The following is a 21,886-nucleotide window of genomic DNA, read 5'->3' on the forward strand; positions in this document are numbered from 1 at the left end:
CGCAGATTTGCTACAACCACTGCCATCACTTTCGTGAATACCCGAGGGGCACTGGTAAGGCCGAAAGGGAGCACGGTAAACTGAAAGTGCTCGTGACCTACCACGAATTATAGGTAACGTCTGTGGGCAGGCAGGATGGGGATGTGGAAATAAGCATCCTGCAAGTCCAACCCTACCATCCAATCTTCTGGGTCTAAGGCAGTCAGAACCTGAGCCAGGGTGAGCAATTTGAACTTCTCCTTGAGGAAGTAGTTCAGGTCCCGAAGATTTAGGATAGGGGGCAAGCCTTTGTCCTTCTATGGTATCAGAAAGTAGTGGTAATAACAACCAAGACCTACTTCTGTCACAGGGACACTTTCTATAGCTCCCTTGGCCAAGAGAGCCGTGACTTCCTGGCGGAGAAGCACCAAATGATCCTCCGAAAGGGGATGGAAGGATGGTGGCATGTGTGGTGGTGCGGATTCGAAAGGGAGGGAGTAGCCCTTCCGAATTATTTGCAAAACCCACCCGTCCGTGGTGATATGTTCCCAGTGGGGAGGGTGATGGCGGATTCTGCCACCTACTGGGCGGGAGTGAGGGGACGGACTAGGAAGGTTTGGAGGCTGCTGCGGGGGCAGGGGTGGACTGGACAGACCTCTGGTTCCCTGTCCCACAACCACGTGGGATTCTGCGCCCCTGGCCACGCATAGGCTGTCCAGCATGCATGGCCCGGTGGCTGGGTTGAGGACGCGACAGGGCGCCCCTTCAGTGGCCACGAAAGAGACGAAAAGAGGACTGTGGGGGACGTGTGGCAGCAGATAGGCCAAGGGACCGAGCCGTAGCCCTGGACTCCTTCAACCTCTCCAAGGTTTGCTTTGTCTCCGAAGAGACGGGTGCCATCAAAGGGCATGTCCATGAGTGACTGTTGGACATCCCCGAGAAACCAGATGTACGTAACCAGGCATGGCGCCGTAAGGCCACTGTCGTAGCAACCGATCCACCCAGAGAGTCGGTCGTATCCAGCCCACAACGGATGGTGAACTTCGCAGCGTCTCTCCCATCTTTGACTGCTTGGGAGACGATAGCACAGGCCTCCTCCGGTATCTGCGGCATGACTTGTGCAACCGTATCCCACAGGGAGTGGGAATAACAGCCCAAAAGGCATGCAGTGTTCACTGACCGCAGCGCGAGGCAAGGAAGAAAATAACTTCTTAACAAATTGTACCAGCCTTTTGGATTCCCTATCTGGGGGTGCGGAAGGAAACGCACCAGAATTAGAGGACGCCTGGATAACAAGACTCTCAGGCGTAGGATGTTGGGACAGGAACTTCGGGTCATTTGGCGCAGGCCGATGGCGGCGAGCGATCGTCCTGTTCACAGGAGCCCCTGTGTTGGGTTTGGACCACGTACCCTAAAGGACGTCAGTGAGGGCTTCATTAAATGGAAGAAGGGGTCAGAAGTAGAAGCCCCAGGCTGAAGCACCTCCGTCAGGAGGTTAGACCTGACTTCGACAGTAGGTAGCTCAAGGCCAAGGACCTCAGCCGCCCTACTAACCACCATACCATAGGTAGCTCCGTCCGCCGTAGCCACGGTAGGAGGAGACAGCATGCCAGAGTCAGGAGAAGTATCAAGGCCCCTGGCTTCGCCCAAGTCCTGTGCCCAGTCCATAGTAGGGTCTTCCAGGTATTCATAAGGGTCCAGGGACCCCTCCAATTCCTCCCTGTATTCGTACCATAGGAAAATGGGTCAGAATCCGACCTCAGGCGAATGGGGCCCACCGAAGCCGATGGCGGCATCGGCCGACGCCGCTCCGAGTCGTCGGGAATGAGAATCGGGTCGACATCAATAGTGGGCACTATCGACGTCATGAGCATCGCTAAATGACACGGCGCCAGGGAAGGTCTCGGACTGTGCAACCGGTGTCAGTGCGGATCCGTGCACGGATCCGGAGGCGACCTCGGTAGCCGGGGAAGAAGCCGCCGGCGGGGAACCCGAGGCCCCTCAGCGAAGCCCCTTGGGCCTGAAGGTGGCGTATCGGGGTTGGCACGCCCAAAGATGAGGCGCATGGCCTCATAGAACTCTTAGTTGGGCGGGGGTCGCTCCGGCTCCGGAAAACTCGGGGAAGCGCCGAGTCGACCCAGACGTAGGCTCCGAGGACGGAGGCCTAGTTTGTGGACGCTCGTCCCGCGTCGCGTTGACCAAGCGACGGGGTGAAGTCGGAGAGCGATCAGGACTTCTTCGACTTCTTCTTCTTCTTACCTTGACCCGAAGATTTAGAAGAATACGAGTGATGGTGGCTCCGCGACCAATCTCGAGAACTTCCTCTTGAACGAGATCGGGATCTACGCGGAGTCGAGTTCCGGCCCGCCATCAGCTTTAGGGACCGCTCGCTCAAAGCCTTCGGATGCATTGCTCGGCACTCGGAGCACGACTTAGGGTCGTGGTCGCGCTCGAGGCACCACAGGCAGACACAATGAGGGTCCGTCACCGACATCATGTAGTGGTAATCCTCGCACGGCTTGAACCCGGTCTTCGGGGACATCCTCGACGCACCAAAGGTTGCACTAAAAAATATCGACAAAACTGGCTAATTCGGCCAAAAATAGCCGAGGGTAGCTCTCTCTCAGATCAGCATGTGGCGTGGAAAGCAAAGAATTGACGTCACTGCACGAGGGCGGCGTCTATGTACTACTCCCGACGGCATCACGGCAACCACGACGCCTACGGAGTCGACCAATGCCACTTACTGACGCGCAAGGGTATTGTTTGAAGAAAAAATCTCCGGATCCAGTCTGACACCTGGGGGAAAATTCTAAGGTAAGGAATCTGCGACTAGAAGTTTCTATCAGATAGGCCTCTTACATACTAAGCCGACAGTGTGAGCGCGCATAAATGGTGCACTCTTGGACCCAAAACATATCTCTAGGGGAACCAGGTAAGAGTGTCCGCTGTCGCCGCTACTCTTTGCGCTGGAGCCTCTGGCTGCTAATTTGTGGCAAAATTACTGAGACTTTGCTCTCTGCTACCCATTGAGGCATCTCTTAGTGTCGCTTTATATGGACAATATGAGCTTATATCTGAGAGAACCTCAGCTTATCCTGAATGGATTGCTCGGGGAGTTTGTTCATTTCAGGTTTTCTCTGGCATACAGATTAACTGGGGAATTTTGCATATCTTCCCACTGCCACCTCATAATCAGCCCTTCACCCCTGACTATTCCCTATAGTGGGATACGGAGTTCAAGTATCAAGGAGTAAAGATAATGCTGGATAAGTAGGAGACCCTTTGGGCTAACTACGGGATGGCAATCTTGGATATTATGGAGAGCCTCACTAGATGGATGTCCTTACCGCTGTCCCTGGCTGGCCGGGTAGGTCTAATAAAGATGGTCGTACTTCCCAAATGACTCTACCTCTTTTTAAACGTATAATACTGGCTCAGGCAAGCATTTATTCAAGTGCTTCTTGCTCAAATGATAGGTTTGGCATGGGGGGGGGATGTGGGAGGGAGCCTCGAATTGGCTGAGATGTTCATACCCTTCCTTTCAGCCGGAGAGGTTTTGAGGTCCCAAACTTTGAATGATACTATAGCTGTTCACAAGCCCATTATGCTATACACTGGTTTAGGCCGACCCCTTACATGACACACCTAGCTGTGGAAGAGAGATATATGAGCCTGCTTCCTTCAACAGCCTATCTGGGCACCGCAACCAGTGATTCAGCCAATTCAACAGTGGCATGCTTAACTGCAGCATGGCACAGCCTGGGGTGACATGCAGGGACACCGATATATTCTCCACTAGGTCCACTACCTTACAATCCTATGCTGCCGATTACTCACGAGGCAGCCTGCCGGGGGCTACTAAAAAGGGCAGGCTGTGCATGCTGGGGCGACTTGTACATACAAGGAACATTTAAAACAAAGGAGCATTTTTTTTTTAATGGAGGATGAGCCACCTCCACTAGATATATTTCAGTATGTTAGAATCAGGCACAAAACTAAAGCAATCACCCCTGACTTCCCAGCGGAGTCACGAACACTGAACACTTTACACATCTTGTAACAGGCAGAAACGCTGCATCGCCTGGTTTCAGCCCATTACAGCGCCATACAAGAAGAGTCTGCCCCAAGATGCGACAGGGTTTGGGCCAGGTGGCAAGCGGAGCTCGAAACAGAATTGACAGATGCCATCTGGCTGGCATGTTGTGTACACACTAGTGAGGTGGCCTCCAGGAGCCGTCTCCACATATTACACTACAAGTATCTACACAACGCCTACTATACCCATTGCAGATTATACAGATATGTGGGGGGCTAACCTTCTCCACCTGGCATGGGGGTGTGATTGTATCCAGGAGTTCTGGAACAACAGAGGCAGCATTGAGTGAGTTGACAGAGCCAGGGCTCATGATCACCCAAGTGCTTACCCTGCAGGGGTACACAAGACAATTTGAGCCCAGTTACAGGAGGTTAGTGGCACTAGTGTTACTGCTAGCGAAGCGGAGAACTGCATGTAGATGGGGAAGAGGGCGAGCGCCTAGATTTAAGGAATGGCTGACTGATCTTGTCTACTGTAATGGTCAAATGACATTGTTTGCAGACACACTGCCTCTAAACTCAGAGATATCTGGGAATTCTTGTGCGCCTATCTGCTGGCGCATCTAAGTGCTCACTTGTCTGATTGGCCAGTCAGCCACTGAGATGCAGACTATCCTCCGAGGGAACCCTAAGGGCAGTGGACGTTCTGCGTGTGGGTTGATCCTGGAAATGTTGCAGAGACCAAGTAAACAGAAGCTGCTGCCAATTTTCGTCTGACTGTTACTTGTATGGTTAAATGAATGATAATCGTTGATGTCACAGAGCACATAGTAAGCAATACATTGTGCACAAGGATGAGCTCTATAATTGAATGTGTCTGGTGAATTAATAGAACGTAGGCTACACTGTTCAGCAATTAACTGTAAAATGATGATATGTACTTGTGACCAATTTCTGACTATTGTATGCAGGCTGTTACTGTCACCCTCGTAGTGTAGGGCTTAAATGTGATGTAACTGTTACTGCTCTGTTCTCTTTTTTTCTGAAAATTCGTAAATAAATTAAAACATTTGAAATTAAATTTTAAAAAAGGTGTAGGGTTAAAGCTGAAGGAACCATTTACTTCAGGGCTTTGCTGCGCAGATTAGATCTTCATGTATGTCCTTCACATAACATTAAAACTAACAGCTGCTGAAACTCCATCATAGCAGGCCCCTCACACATATTCATAAGAGTAACTTTGAGTGCATATAATTTCCATTAATTTATAGACAAATGGCACTGAAGGTTTGTTTACTGTCATACGCTTGCCAGTGTCTTGGTGCAGTGGTTGGCAGCATCTTGGTGGATCATGGGAAAGGCATGACGCTTACATATTTCCTCACTGAGTAAGGAATAGGATAAGGATTAAAATATTTGATTAGTTATTGATAATTATCAGCAGTCTGATTCTCACTCCTTCCTCCCAGTACTTATGTGAACACCGTTCCACCTGTAACAGTCTCACTACGTGGGCAGGTGCAGTGATGTCAGATCCCCAATCTATATTTATTATTCCTCGCACCAGGGACCACATATTGTTCCATGGAACTTGATCTAATTTTCAATAAAGGCAACTTGCTCCTCATTTAGCAGCCAAAATCCCTTCAGCTCTTTGAAATCTTAATATTTGTGGGTTCCAGCTTGATGGATATCCATTGAATGCATCTGAAGAGTTTCTATGGTATGAATAACCGGGCCAGCATGATGTCATCTGTCCTTCAACTGCCTAAGTGCTTACAGTCTTCCAACATTTGTAGTCTTTTTACGTGCCATAACTTACAGACGTTATCCCAGGAGCCAGCCAATTATAGAGCGCTCCCTGCTTAAGTGTTCGCCTGAAGCCCCATTTCTCTGTCTTGCTTACACTTCCATGGTCCATCCTCCAACACAGCATGGCCACGTCAGGTATCATTCTCACCAAGGAGACAACACAGATAGCAATGCTCAGAATATCAAATCCAGTGTACAATTAGCTTTTTTCTTTTCTTATGATGATCAGTTTTTATAGTTGTTAGTGTATACAATGGTGCTATCTTGGGTAGATTAATACATTTTATATTTCACAATTGCAGTTTCTAGCACCTTTATTGCAATGTATTAATTCCTTTGTTCTTGGTGCCAAATTTACTATGCCACAGGCTTAAGTACTGATCAGCATAATACTTGTTAAATCTCTTAATAAATTCAAGTGTACTCACGATCGACCAATTGACCAGGGATGTCTAGAGGTAGATGCAGGATGGGTCTGGCTGAACAATTTCCTCCTGGGGTTCACCTTGTGGCTACACCCTACATGACCACAGGCCCAGAAGGTGCTGGAGGGTGAGAGGCACCTCTTCCTTACCTGCTGAACCTCCCTGGGGACACCGGAGCTGTTTCTCACCCCTCTGGGGCACGTGCTAGGTATGAAGACTGCTCAGGGGAAGAAAGCACACTCCCTCAAAGACATGCTTACGTGCTCTGTGGGTCCAGTGGCAGAGGAAGGCCCACAGGAGCAGAGACAGGATCCAGAGGTAGAGAGTGGTGGGGGTGATGCCCCACTCACAAGATCATTTATGGTATTGCTTTTTGCCTCTCTTTGGGACGACAATTAATCAGTGAAACAGCAACTCTCCCACGACCCAAGAGAGGTTAAGCATGATTTGGCACACAAGGGGGACAGGGTATCTACACTGGAAGAGAACGAAACAGCAAGGGGTAAGGAACTGGAACATCAGTGCCAAGAGGCGTTTCACCTGCAAACGCAGCAGCCAACCTTACAAGCCCATGCAAAGGACATAAAAAACCGCTCACATAGAAATAATATCAACGTTAGAGGGGCACCGCCTGGGGCCAAAGGCACATATATATTATGGACTACATCTTTGACCTCTTCTGCTACGTTCAAGACCCAGCGGTGGAGTCCACACTATAACTGTGCACTGACCACAGAGTGGGCCTCCAGGGACCTACAGCAAACTGACCGTTGGACATACTGGCCTATGTGCATGATTTCCAAATCAAGGAAATTATCCTTGAGAGAGACGCTCACCATGTCCACATCCAAGGTCACAAGTTGGTACTCTACCACGATCATTCCACTTTCACCCTCCAGAAATGCAGAGCCTTTCAATCCATTATGGAATTCCTCCAGAACAAAGGGGTCTCATACAGATGGGGTCAATCGTTCCACATCATCTTCCATTGGGAAGAGTCACTGCATCAACTTAAAACAGTGGCAGAGGCATGTTATCTCTTGAACATACTGGACTACCAAGAGCAGAGGTTCCCCCAGGAGCAGCGAGCAGAGGCATGACCGCTGGAAGCGGGTTACACAATTCCCCTAGGACCTGCATCCAGACCCCACCACCATGGCATTAGATAGGCAAGCAGTTATAGACAGCCTTGTCGGGCATTCGAAGATGCCGGATATGTGCTGAGAGCAACCTGCTTCGGGCCCCCCAGGCAGCGCAACAGGTGCACTGCTGAGATCTGTGGCCCGTCCCAGTTATGGGGGTGGCGGAGGAACCGGCAACCCTAGAGTATACCACTGTATGTGGAGGGTCTCATCTTTAACTCTAGTCATCTCCAAGGTACCGCTGAGACAGCTCGCAATAACTGTCAGACTATTTTTGTAGTTCACCTGTTCCTGCTAAAAGCGAACAGAGGACTGATGCCTGCCTTGTCTTTTGTATTGTTAAGATTATTCTCTTATTTGGGGTTGTTGTCATACAGGTACTTGTTCAATTCTAGATGACTCTCCTTGGGCTGGGGCTTGCCCCTGCCTCAACGCACCACTGTACGCATACCGCAGCCTGACAGAGATCTGGGTAAGGCTTGTTGGACTTGGCCCGCATGCCTCCACACTAACCTCGCCCACACTGATTTGAAGATCTTCAGCCTCAATGTTCGGGGCTTAACCCAATGAAACACAAGGCGGTCCTGTCCTTCCAGGAACACAATCAAGGAGACTTTTGTCTCCTGCAAGAAACGCACTTGCTGTCCTGAGACTGACTCTGTCTGAAATCCTGCTCTTACCAACACCAATATTCTTCCTCCAATCCAACAAAAATGAGGGTTGGGGTGGGGGGTAGAGAGGCTGGGTTGTGGTTACTATCTTATTTGCACATTCCTTTAAAGGGGCGATTGGCGAGAAAATAGCAAACGTGAGGATGGTTCCTAGCATACCAGGTTTCTGCTGCGGAAACTCTCACTTACCACAGCCTCTGTAAAACGCTTTCAACAAGAACAAATAACTATTCTTGAAACATGCAGTCTGGGACAGAAGGGAGTCCCCAGACAAGGCCATCCTAATGGGGGTGACCTTAACCTGGTGATGGATGTAGCCCTCGATTGCACAGGGCAACCCTACAGTCAGACAGGGGGCCTGGTTGCAGGAGGTGGGATCCTGGGGCCTACGGAGTATAACTCACCTGCACACCAAATTACAACCCACAAGACATACACCCACATTCACTGTTTCTTAGGCCCACCCACCCTGCAATTATGCATTAGCGACACAGTCAATGAACAGCAAGCTCTGCCTGACCATGCCCCTCTGTCCTTTATCTTGCGGATTGACCTACAGAGGCAGATACCCTATTGCATTGGCCTGACATTACCGCCCAGGTCATGCACGCTATCTCCAATTTCTTGATGCCGGATGACACCACTAAGACCCCTATTTCTACCTTCTAGGAGAAGCTGAAAGCTGTGGCGAAAGTCTAGAGGCACAAGTGCATGAGTTAGAGAGTACCCATAAGAAGATCGGAGCTTCAAGGATCTGGGGGCAGCTCACTCCGACGAAGGGTGAGCTGTTTGACAGCTCTCCCTTCATCGGAGCAGAGTATTTGCTGTGGCTTGGCAGCAGCCTTATAGCCGGCCCAGGGTTGGGTGATGGGGGTGGGGGTGTGGTGGGGTGGGGTGGGGGTTTGGGGGCAGGGGTCCCCAGGGCCATCAGTGGCTCCTCGAGGGGGGCTGCACGGCATCTCTCCAAAAAACATAGCCTCGGGGAGTGTAAAATGGACCATCTTTCTATTTTTAACAGTTTGCACTGGGGTGGTGGCGGCCCGCCGTACTAAATTAAATAAGGCTCTGGGGAGGTGGTGATCCTCGCGGTGGCGGGGGGGCAGTGGCCCCCCGCACTACAATAAACAATGTCACTAGGACTTGGCCCACCCAGGGGCTTCTGAATGACGAAGAGTGGGAGCCCATGCTTCGTTTTTGTGTTATATTTTTTAGTTTTCGCCGGAGCTGCGGATCTGCTGTAGTTCTGGAAAAAACATATATTTTTTAATGATTTTTCACGCCGGGAGGAGGGAGGGGCCAGGGGGGATTCAGGGTGTATGTAAAATGGCCTATTTTCGTTTTTTTTCAAAGATGGCTGACAAAACTTCCTTGTTGAAGTGCTGTCAGCAAATCAGATCTCAGCACGAGAGTTTGTGGAGGCCTTTGCCTCAATCATACAAGTTCTTTGTGGCTCCCTGTATTTGGGCACCTTGACTAATTTCTGGATCCCTTAGGATCAGTGTCCCACACTGTCACCTGCTGCATTCAAACTGAAGGTACTAGCCTTTTGAGAACCAGTTTCCTTACAACTTTGTTGATCCTCTTTACACCAATTAATTAAGAACCTTTTTATGCTTTGTGGCCCTCCTGCACTGGGGAATTTGTATCTGAAGAACCAAAATATCTCCCGACCTTGGCTGAAACAACTTAAAATGTGCTCAATAAACTGCTCTACCTTCTGTGTAGCTGCTGCACCAGCGAATGCACAAAACATAATGATATGGCTGGCTGCCTGCTGCCAGAGGAGCAGAGGCCATAGTCTTGGCTGACATAGCAACTGCCTGCCACGTCAATGTTACACAACGTATGTAGCACAACTAATGCTAGATTTTTTGGGTGTTTGAAAGTCTGCAGAGGCAGAAAAAGAAAGTATAAGGGCTAGCCTTATTACTAGTTGCATAGAGGAGTTTTTTAAAGATTGCCTAAAACACAGAATAGTTTCAGCGTTAGGAATGATGAAAAATGACTTCCACAATTTTGCTGCTGCAGAGAAAGCTCTGTTGCCTAAACAGGTGTTTTTTTAACTTGTGAATAACAACTAAATATTGGGAATTAAAGCAAAGAGTGCAAGTGGACAAATGCCAAGAGAGTTCTTTGAGAGGAATTTGTTAGCTGTTGATCGAGTGCCCTATGTAAAGGGAGCGAGGCCTTAAACGGATGCTTTGTTTGACTGGTAGCCAATGTAATTTGCGAAGGACAGGACAGATGTCTACTCTCCTCGAAGTCTTAGGCCTCATGAAGGTCTGTAGCCAATGGCTTAGCATTGTAGCAGAAGTCTTCTATTTATTTCTCAATAAATGGAAGGACATAATCAAAGAGCCACAGGTGCAAATTGACTTCGACATGGAAAAGAAAATATACAGACGTCGGCACATCCAGATTACGTAATCAAACGTCTTCTTGAGAACCATTATGTGCAATATTTAGCAGGTATGTTTCCCGTCACAAGTGCACTCAGGGGTGGAGGAAGAGTTATAGAATAACTGATGGGTATGGGGCTGAGGATGTAATATTATATTAAAACTACAAAGCACGTCTTCCTACCACCAATATCACAATCCTTTGTTTTGTCAGTTAGATACTGATTTCAAGTCCAAAAATGCCCTTCAATGCTCATTGGTGCAGCCCACTGCTGCAATTTATGTCCCTGAAGCCATTACAGACATTGAATCTGGGACAGTCTCCCACTGCTCCAGAGATTAGAAGGCCAGCACCTCTGTTACAGGGGAAATGAGCAGCAAGGAATGATCATTGCCAAGTTGGCTCTGATTAATAAAAGTCACAAGTAGACTAAGATTCCAAAGTTCCTGATCCTAGGAATCAGAGAGAGGCAGATGACTGACTGCAGCTTCTTTTCACTTATACGGTGCTCAGAACCCCGGTACTTACTGTAAAAAAATTTGGTCTTTTCCAGTTCCCACAGCATGGTCATACATAAATCCCTTTCTCAATATCTCCAAAGGCGGGTGACAAAATCCATCATACATCTAAGCTAGCCTTCCTCTTCCTGAAGCACAAATATGCTGCTGCAATTTTAGGTACAGGTGCTGTTTATGTGTAAAAACACATTACATGAAGCAGTTATGAATATCCATCAGACACCTAGATCACAAAAATCTTGCTACCTGATGCCAGGTAGTGTTCTGCACACATTGAAATCAAACTACATAGAGAAAAAACAAGTTATAGTTAGGACACTTGTGAGAAATTTGTAAAAACTGACATTTGTTACCTTGATACGTAATAATGGAAAGTAGGAGAATATACAGTGACATGACATATGCCCGGTTGCGTTGTTGAAAAAGGGACATGACTTTGCTCTGAAATAAATGCCAAGGTATTATTGGAGCTTAAGGCATTTCTTCACAGAATAATAGTAATGTGAACAACATGTAGAAAACATGTATCCACTAGAAATTGTAGTTTCCTTCAAATGATACTAAACAAGGATTTAAAAATTCAACGCTGTCAAACACATTGAAAAAAAAATAGATGCACTATTTCTCATTATATTCGTTTTAATCGTTTTTGAATCATACCCATACCTGAAAGTTTACGTGATTTGTGCAAACTTCAAATTTCCAGTCCATTAAGCATTGATAGGATATATACTGCTGCAATATTATTTATAAAATGGAGCTTCACTGGAAGCGGATACCTCATAATGAATGGGAGTCATTATATTGTGAAGACGTGACAGACGAATAACGTAGAGAACTGCACTGCAATTTATAAAGGAATAAATAAAATGGGTCAAATTTCAACTTTTAAATCTTATTGGTAATGAAGTCCACTTAATACAATTAAACTTAAATAAACTACACAAAATCATTTCTGCTAATACAACTGTCAACACGGATTAAGAGTACAGGCAGGAAGTTCTAATATAGAACTATAATCCAACTCTCCTTAAACACCGTTTGAACTAAGGATGGCAAAGGGAACAAATGTACATGCTTGTCATTAATGAAGATTTTGTAGAAATTGCGCATTCTGTAGCATTATACAGTATTAACACATCAAAATGTAACTCTATACAGTTTACCGCCCATGAGTAAAATATGCTGACTACTTTACTAACATTTAGATAGTGGCCAGGTTTTGTTGTGCTGGTGTTAAACCGCTACAATGCTTACAAATTTGGCAGAACTAATAGTTTTTTTATGTGGTTTATACATATGCTTCAAACTAGCATCCAGAAATGCTTGGGAGCCAAGAAATGATTCACTAAAATACACATTTGGGTTTGCTTTTGGTCACATATGTAACAGGGTGTATTTTCTTTTTCAGTAAAATACTTCAATCTGTTAACATCAGGGATGTCTAAGGTAGGTTCAGGAAAGCTGGAGTCAACTCACATTTTCAAGATAGCCGCTGCTTATATTATTGATTACCATTACAATTTATTTCATTAACTGAATCTAAATATTCTGAAATTCTGGAATACACCCACGTCTGCGGGACCTATAAGGAACTCTCCTGGTTTCAATACCACAGAATGGGGGTTGCAGGCATTAGAATGTTTTTGGCATAAGTGAATTATATTTTGAAAATGTCTTTTGCATGGCAGAAAAAGGAAAGAAAACATCTGCCACCACACACCCACCATCTCCATTCTTTCAATAATTAGAAAAACACTACTTAGTAGTGGTATACACATTTACCATCAGAGTAACTCGCATACTAAGACAGAGGATCAACAATGCCAAATGCAAGCTTTACGGTGTTCCAAACTTATACAGACAATTTAAACTTCTGCTCCCTCAACCACATAAAAGTAGAGAATACTGAGAACACGTTTGATTCGATGAATACATTGAAAGGCGTTTGCTGTTCAGGCTTATTGCACTTGAATGATTATCATATATGACTCACTCAACCGACAGCATTCAGGGAATCAGTATATGAACCGTCTGACAAAGGTTAACATTGCTTGCTCTGGTTTTTTCCATCCCAGCGCGGTGCTTTCGCATGTTTTCTGGGATGATGTTTTGATGATCCTTAAGGGAACGCCTCTGACACAGGGCGTTGCTCCTAACCTTCACACTTTTCAACCCAGCACGTAGCTTAATAACATTATTTACAGGAAAACGCGGTACAAATTCATAACAACTTTGTGGCTTTCCAAAAAAGGCCTTGCTGTGTTCATATTATACAATGAACGGAGTTCTCATTATAGTTAAAGTGCTACAATGCCCCTGAAGGTAGAAGTCGATTTGTCTATTGCTTCAAGAGGTCTTTAAGAACGGAGCCAGCACTGGCATCAGCTGACACTGGCAGAGGGGTGAAGGTGGGTAAGGAATCTGAAATTGGTTTCATAAGTAGGTGGCCAGATCCCGCTGCTGCAAGGGATGATGGGTGGATTAGGGGTACAGCTGCAGACCTGGGGGCCAAAAATGGATTCGAATCTGGTCTTCGAGTAGCCCCGGAGTCCTTGGTGCCTGTGGAAAAAAGACGAAAATCAGTGTGAGGCAGTTGAGCCTTTTTTCTGTTGTGCACTAAAGTAAATCTGCAATCCGGTTCTAATGTGTGCTCACATCCAGGTCAAAGCAGAGTGTTTCACAAGCAGCTACTCTTTGAGACAATTTCTTTTTTCTTAAAGGGTGATTACTACAATTAAACGAGAGACCCGATTACGCACAATATGCCCCTACTTTAACACATGCACTTATTTGTTCTGAACCAATGGCCTGCATGCTTATAATCATATTAATGCGTAGTTAATTTAAAGTTTGTAACAGATACAAACTGAAAATAAACCAGAGCTGCCTCGGCAATCGAAAAAAGTATATTTAACTTAGAGAAAAAATAAAATATGCTTATTTTTGAAGGAGGGCAACCTGTCAAGACTTTGCTTACATCAAAAGCGTACACAGATCGCAGGAGTTACAATTGGAAAATTGCAGGTCGAAAGCAACAATATGAGAAATGAATAGGGGTGTCTCCTTACAAATATTATAGGTTAAGGACAGCTGTCATAGTTCCTTCCCCTAATAGAAAGATGCAAGTTCAATAACAAAGAGTGCTGTTTAATGCATACATTACAGAGACAGAAACTCGTTGTATCACTTCCACTCCACCACAAACTCAGTAAAAGAAAAGGGCCCTTTTGATCATGGCAGATCTATGCAGAATTTCCTAAAGGGGATGCTGGGTTTCCTTCAAACAGTATTGAGGAAATGTACCATTATTCAGCTAACAGTCGAATGTGATTTTCTTTTATAAACTAGTGATTCACCCTCCCAAAAAAAAATTCTGAATATATTATCTTGATAGTGTCATAAAATGCCTCTCCGCCCAATTAAATCAAGTGTTACGTAAAATGTAAATGTTAACTGTGTATGTGGCTTCTGCAGTACTGTCTGTAATAATCACATCTCGAAGACTCGTACAATCCACATGATTAAAAGATATCAGAGAGCTAATTAAGTGTTGAACAGGTAAGAGATTTGATATGCTGCCACTTAATATAGCCCGCGCCCTGTTGAATGTTGTGCTTACCTGTTTGGTTACTGGCCACCCCAGATGGTCCTAAATGGACCATGTCCTGCATCGAGAGTTTAAGTGTCGGACGAGATTCAGTTTCCAAGAACTTTACAAACAATTCTGAAAAAGACTGACAAAAGGTAGGGCCATTTAATTTACAGGGCTATATTTTTTGTGAGAATATAGTATTGTATTTCTGCAGGTGGAGCTAAAAACATTTCTAAAACACATTTACGTACCCGCAATGAACGTGAAGCTTAGTGCTGCAAGTTAAAACCCATCATTGTAATCAATAATGGATCCTAATAGCATCAACTGAGCTAAAAGTCCGTAAGAGTTCTACCAAACTCCTCTTTTGCTCTACCAAAGGGTTTGGTACAGTACAAACAATGGACACAATTCATCAATAATGTAGATAGGTTTTGGATTGACACTTTAATAAATAAAAAAAGAGAGGCTATGTACTGGAGAGTCACAAAAATGTATCTGTTTTTGTTACAAGGACATGCTTCGGAACTATACTCAAACACTATTACCACTGTCTTGGTTTACAGAGCAGACCTGGGTCAGTTTAAAGGCGTTTCTGATGTAAGTACATAACTCTTTTCACGGTGGCATGCTCAATAGGAAATACTGTTTAGTTAAATTAACCTTTTAAGTGCAGGCATCAGCATCTGGCTGATGCCTGCACTCCCTCCCCAGTGGGCCCCCTGGCTAGTGACTGATGTTTGGGTGGTCTTTACGGAACCCTTTGGTGCAGGCATATAATGCCAACAAGGTACAGTAAGGATGGAGAATTTATCTAGAAGAGCAAGTTACTTACCTGTGGTAATGCCTTTTATGGTAGAGACGAACAAGTTACTTACCTTCGGTAACGACTTTTCTGGTGGATACATTAGCTACCTGTGGATTCCTCACCTAATGAATTCTCCCATGGCGCCAGCATTCAACGGAAATCTTCTTCCTAGTCTCTGCACGTCGACGAGGACGTCACTCTAGCCCACGCGACGCCGTCTGACGTCATACAGTCAATAAGAGGTCCTCGACGACGTGCCGACGTCAGTACCAACATTTTTTACGTGCATGAGAACAACCCAATGCAATGAAAGAGCAAGGCAACATCCCATAACCTTGTAAAATACACAATATTGCAATGAATAGCTGAAAATTAAATATAACTCTCTTTTTTTTTTTTTAAACGAACAAATATATGCAAATCATGTATATACACAAATATATATACATATATATATATACAGATAAATATACACAAGTATCCATATATACAACATCTATTGCAACCTTGAAGACCAAGAGGAGCGCACTCAAGGATTACTTGGTAAGACCAGAAAGGCAACGGGGAGGTGGGTGGGACCGTGAGGAATCCACAGGTAGCTAATGTATCCACCAGAAAAGTCGTTACCGAAGGTAAGTAACTCGTTCTTCTGATGGATACAACTACCTGTGGATTCCTCACCTAATGAATAGAGTCCCAAAGCAGTACCACGCCCGGTGGCGGGTGCCTAAATGGTCAAACCAAGAAATCCTGCAGCACTGACCGTGCAAAATGGCCGTCCCTTCTGACCTCAGAGTCCAAACAGTAATGTTTCGCAAAAGTGTGAAGGGACGACCAAGTTGCGGCCTTGCAGATGTCGACCACAGGAACACCTCTGGCCAAGGCCGAAGTGGCCGACTTAGCTCTGGTGGAATGAGCTCTAATGCCCTCAGGAGGATCCTTCTTTGCCAAAGAGTAACAGATTTTAATGCAAAGAACAACCCACCTGGAGAGTGTTCTCTTGTGGACTGCCTTTCCTCTCCTCTTGCCCACGTACCCGATGAACAGCTGATCCTCCAGCCTGAAATCCTTTGTTCTATCAATAAAGAAGCTCAACGCCCTCTTTGGGTCCAGACGGTGCAGTCTTTCTTCCTCTTTAGAAGGATGAGGCGGAGGATAGAACGTGGACAAAGTAATTGTCTGAGCCAAATGGAACGGTGAAACAACCTTCGGGAGGAAAGCAGCCTTGGTCCTCAACACCACCTTATCCCCATAAAAAGTTGTATAAGGGGGCTTTACCGATAACGCCTGCAACTCACTCACTCTCCTTGCAGATGTTATAGCTACCAGGAAAACTGTTTTTATAACCAAATACCTTAAGGGGCAAGAATGCATAGGCTCAAAAGGGGACCCCATAAGGAAAGTCAGGACCAAGGACAAATCCCATTGCGGCATAACGAATGGTTTTGGAGGATATTTATTTAGAAGACCTTTCAAGAATCTGATAACAATAGGGGATTTAAATAACGATGGCTGGTCTGGAAGACACATGAAGGCTGACAAGGCCGACAAATAACCCTTAATGGTAGCCACTGCACAACCTTTCTGCGCTAGAGACAGAGCAAAAGACAAAACGTCCGATAGATGAGCATGTAAGGGATCAATCTGCCTCTCTCCACACCACGCAACAAATTTAGACCACCTATTAGCGTAGATAGATTTAGTGGAGTGTCGCCTGGCCGCTACTATAACATCCACTACATCAGGCGGAAGAGAGAAGGAACTCAGGTTGCCCCATTCAATCTCCAGGCATGTAGGTGCAGACTCTGGAGGTTGGGGTGTAAAACCTGCCCCTGTGACTGCGAGAGGAGGTCTGCCCTGAAAGGGAGACGGAGCGGAGGGCACATTGAGAGTTGGAGAAGGTCGGAGTACCACACCCTCCTTGGCCAATCCGGAGCTATTAAGATGACTAGCGCCCGGTCTTGGCGAATCTTCCTCAATACTCGAGGAATCAAGGGTATGGGAGGAAACGCTTAAAGCAACGGGCCGCACCAGGTTATTTGAAACGCGTCCCCCAACGCTCCCTGCATCGGATACTGGAGGCTGCAGAATAACGGACAATGCGCGTTCTCCAGAGTGGCAAACAGATCTACCCGAGGAAACCCCCACCTTTGGAAGATCAAACGGGCTTGATCTGGATGGAGACGCCACTCGTGGTCTGCCGAGAATTGGTGACTGAGACCGTCCGCACGTACATTCAAGACCCCGGCCAGATGATTTGCTACCAAGCAAATCTGATGGTCCTTTGCCCAGGACCATAGTCGAAGAGCTTCTCTGCAGAGAAGGTACGACCCTACTCCTCCCTGTTTGTTTATGTACCACATTGTGGTAGTATTGTCCGTCAGGACCTGTACCGACTGACCACGAAGGGAAGGGAGGAAGGCCTTGAGAGCCAGACGTACAGCCCGTAACTCTAACAGATTGATATGAAACATCTGTTCCTCTGGAGACCAAGGGCCTTTGATCTCCAGATCCCCCAGATGAGCTCCCCACCCTAGAGTGGAAGCATCCGTTATGACCGTGGCCACTGGTGGCGACTGCGTGAACTGCTTTCCTTGTGAAAGATTGTTGCTCGCAATCCACCACTTCAAGTCCACAGCAGCATCTCTGGAGATCTTGACAGCACCTTCTAGATCTCCTTTGTGTTGAGACCACTGCCTTCGGCGGCACCACTGAAGAGCCCTCATGTGCCAGCGAGCATGCGTGACCAACAGAATGCAGGAGGCAAACAGACCGAGCAGACGAAGGACCTTGAGGACTGGAACTACCGCTCCACTTCGAAACATTGGAACCAATTCCTGAATATCTTGAATCCGCTGAGGCGGAGGAAAGGCTCAACTCAATGTTGTATCCAGTACTGCCCCTATGAACAGGAGGCGCTGAGAGGGCTCCAGGTGAGATTTGGGCTCGTTCACCGAAAAGCCCAGGTCGAACAACAACTGAGTCGTTGACTGCAGATGATGCAACACAAGCTCCGGAGACTTGGCTTTGATCAACCAGTCGTCCAAGTAAGGGAATACTGCTATCCCCTTCCTTCTGAGCTCTGCCGCAACCACCGACATCACCTTCGTGAAGACTCAAGGTGCTGAAGTAAGACCAAACGGAAGGACCGCAAACTGATAGTGCTGCGATCCTACCACAAACTGGAGATACTTCCTGTGTGACTTGAGTATCGGGATATGAAAGTAAGCATCCTGCAAGTCGACAGACACCATCCAATCTTCCTTGTTCAACGCCAAAAGCACCTGAGCTAGGGTCAGCATCTTGAACTTTTCCTGTTTGAGGAACCAATTCAAGATCCTCAGATCCAGGATTGGTCTCAACCGACCATCCTTCTTGGGAATCAGGAAATACCTTGAGTAACAACCTCGACCCCTTTCCTGCTCTGGGACCAACTCCACCGCGCCCTTTGAAAGGAGGACTTGTACCTCCTGTTCTAGCAACAAGAGGTGTTCTTCTGAACAATAAGATGGGCGAGGCGGGATCTCCCGAAAGGGAAGGGTGTAGCCTTTTCCCACAATACTGAGAACCCAAGTGTCCGTTGTAATAGTCTTCCACTTGCGGAGAAAATGCCGTAATATTCCCCCTACAGGAGAGGAGTGAGTGGGAAAAGGTGGAAGCCTAAGGCTGCTTTCCCTGCTGCACCCCTCCAGAGGACGAGGAAGAGGCAGAGTGCTGCTGAGAGGCTCCTCTGGTGCGGGCCCTACCTCTCCCTCTAAAAGATCTACAGGGATGGGAAGAGGCAGGTTGCTGGAATCTCCCCCGAGAGGAAGAGGAGGAAGAGCCACGCCCAAATCCACGAAACCTCCTGAAAAATCTGGAAGAGGCAGAGGAAGAAGGAGCTTGGAGCCCTAACGATTTGGCTGTGGCCCTGCTCTCCTTAAATCGCTCCAAGGCCGAATCTGCCTTGGCCCCAAACAGTTTGTCCCCATCAAACGGGAGGTCCAATAGGGTTGACAGCACATCCGCAGAAAACCCCGAATTACGGAGCCAGGCCTGTATCCTTGCCACCACAGCCGTGCCCATTGCCCTAGCCACCGAGTCGGTCGTGTCCAGCCCAGACTGAATAATCTGGGTCGCGGCAGCCTGGGCGTCCGAAACAACATCCAAAAGACCCTGGGGAAGCTCCGTAAATGATGACGAAATGTCATCCATAAGAGCATGGATGTATCTCCCCAGAATGCAAGTTGCGTTGGTGGCCTTCAACGGCAGACTGCAGGATGAAAAAAATTTCTTGGACTGCGCATCCAGCTTTTTCGAGTCCCTGTCTCCAGGCACCGTCGGGAAAGATCCAGGCGCTGATTTTGATGAACAGGAGGCTTGCACCACCAAGCTCTCCGGTGTAGGGTGTCTAGAAAGAAAGCCAGGGTCAGATGGCGCAGCTCGATACCTCCTGGCCACAGCCCTATGAACCACTGAGGAAGATACTGGCCTCTTCCACACCTCTAGCACCGGATCAAGCAAAGCCTCATTAAACGGCAAGAGAGGCTCCGCTGCAGCAGAGGCCGGATGTAGCACCTCCGTTAGAAGATTCTGCTTCGCCTCTGCCACCGGCAAAGGCAGGTCCAGAAAGTTAGCTGCCTTCCGTACTACAGCGTGAAAGGAAGCCGCCTCCTCCGTATATTCCCCTGGAGACGAAATATCCCACTCAGGGGAAGTGTCCAGCCCACTGGCTGTATCCAGACCATGCAGCCCATCACCAGAGTCCTCCAGTTCTCCTTCCTCCAGGACTCGTTGGTACTCCTGCTCTTCCAATAGACGAAGAGCCCGTCTCCTCGAATGTAGCCTCTGCTCGATACGCGGAGTCGACATGGCTTCCGCCGAAGTCGAAGATCGGCGCCGATCCCCAGAAGCAACCGACGCCGCGTCCGGCGCCACAGGCAACTTCGACGCCAATGAAAGAGCAGGACGAAGAGAACTTGGAGCAGATGGACCCACCGGAGTCACAGGACGAAATCCCGACGTCGACGGGATGGAAATCTCCGGGGCAAATCCCTCTGAAGCCACCGGAGCGGCCACCGGCGCCGACACCGGCGCCGAGCCCACGTTCCCAAAAGGGAGAAAGGGCATAAAGGGTGCCGGCCGTAGAGGCGCAGGATCACCCAGTGAAAAGGCCAAAGGACCAGCCGGAGCACCCCCTGGAGCCATCTGTTGGAAGATGGTATACATCGCATTTAGGAATGCAGTACCATCGGCTCCAGGGGTGGGAAAAACCGTATACTGGGGTGCCTGTATCGAAGGCGACCCCGACGCCGGCCTCGATGTCTGCGACGCCGGAGACAACACAAGAGGCTGCATCACCTCAATCACCGACGCCTGCCCAGGTGAAGTCGGTGACGCCGGAGAGGGCAACGGCGTGTCTCGATGACGCCGATGCCTTGGCGAAGAAGACTTCTTGTGATGCTTTTCTTTCTTCGACTTCGCCATAAACAACTTAGCCTCACGTTCCTTGAGGGCCTTCGGATTCATGTGCTGGCATGAATCGCAAGTTGAGACGTCGTGGTCGGAGCTCAAACACCAAAGGCAGTCGGAGTGAGGATCTGTAACTGACATCTTGCCCCCACACTCTCGACAAGGCTTGAAACCCGACTTTCTCTGCGACATTATTACTGCAGAGAAGGACTACGCAGCAAAAAATACACTGTAACCACAAAAGTAACAGTTGCTCCCTCGAAGATAACCGTTTCGAATGCACGGAAAAAAGGGAACTGACGTCGGCACGTCGTCGAGGACCTCTTATTGCCTGTATGACGTCAGACGGCGTCGCGTGGGCTAGAGTGACGTCCTCATCGACGTGCAGAGACTAGGAAGAAGATTTCCGTCGAATGCTGGCGCCATGGGAGAATTCATTAGGTGAGGAATCCACAGGTAGTGGTATCCATCAGAAAGGTTCTAACCGCAGAATCCTTACCTTAGAATTCTGCCTCATATGCCTGACTGGATCTGGAAACTTTTTCCCAGTAGAACCCATGCGCATCAGAACACGGTGCAGTGAGACTCCGTAACAATGTTGTCCACTGAATGTGACGTTGACGGAGTACGTATAATCCCCTCTCTGCTGTGCTGACATCAGTTTCTTCCATGACTGGTTTCCGCACCAAAAACGCAGAGCCACCTATAGAGAGAGCCGCAATGGAAACAGGTGCCGAAAAATAGACATCTCTGTGCCAATGAATTACAAACTCCAAATGAAGGAATCTTATTGCCAAGAAAGGGAGCTGTGTGACACTGTCACCTTCATCCATGCCACAAGTGACATTGCAGTAACCTATTGTAGGTGCCATCTTGTGCAGACATCAGTTACTGTTTCCTGACTTCCCACACCAGGTGTCCATATCCTTAGACAGAGAAATCTGTCTGCCGAGCAGGGAGGATGAGAGGGCCAGTACGGAACCTGTAGCTCTATCCTGTCTCTACCAGATGAGGTGTTACCGGAAGGTAAGTAACTTGCTCATCTAA

The 21,886-nt window shown here is 47.5% G+C and overlaps 1 protein-coding gene across 1 annotated transcript in view; it reads right to left on the bottom strand.

The window, feature by feature from the left end:
• Window positions 1-11,606: 11,606 nt before the first annotated feature.
• The window catches only part of TRIP11 (thyroid hormone receptor interactor 11), a 354,044-nt gene continuing 343,764 nt past the window's right edge, over window positions 11,607-21,886 (bottom strand). Inside the window, exons 20-21 of the mRNA XM_069208196.1 lie at window positions 14,608-14,722; window positions 11,607-13,547 (exon numbers count right to left, since the gene is read on the bottom strand). Coding sequence (XP_069064297.1) covers window positions 13,327-13,547; window positions 14,608-14,722 — 336 coding nt within the window. The 3' untranslated portion in view covers window positions 11,607-13,326. The remainder of the gene's footprint in view (window positions 13,548-14,607; window positions 14,723-21,886) is intronic.

The sequence above is a fragment of the Pleurodeles waltl genome, chromosome 9, assembly GCF_031143425.1.
Source record: "Pleurodeles waltl isolate 20211129_DDA chromosome 9, aPleWal1.hap1.20221129, whole genome shotgun sequence".
NCBI classification, from domain to species: domain Eukaryota; kingdom Metazoa; phylum Chordata; class Amphibia; order Caudata; family Salamandridae; genus Pleurodeles; species Pleurodeles waltl.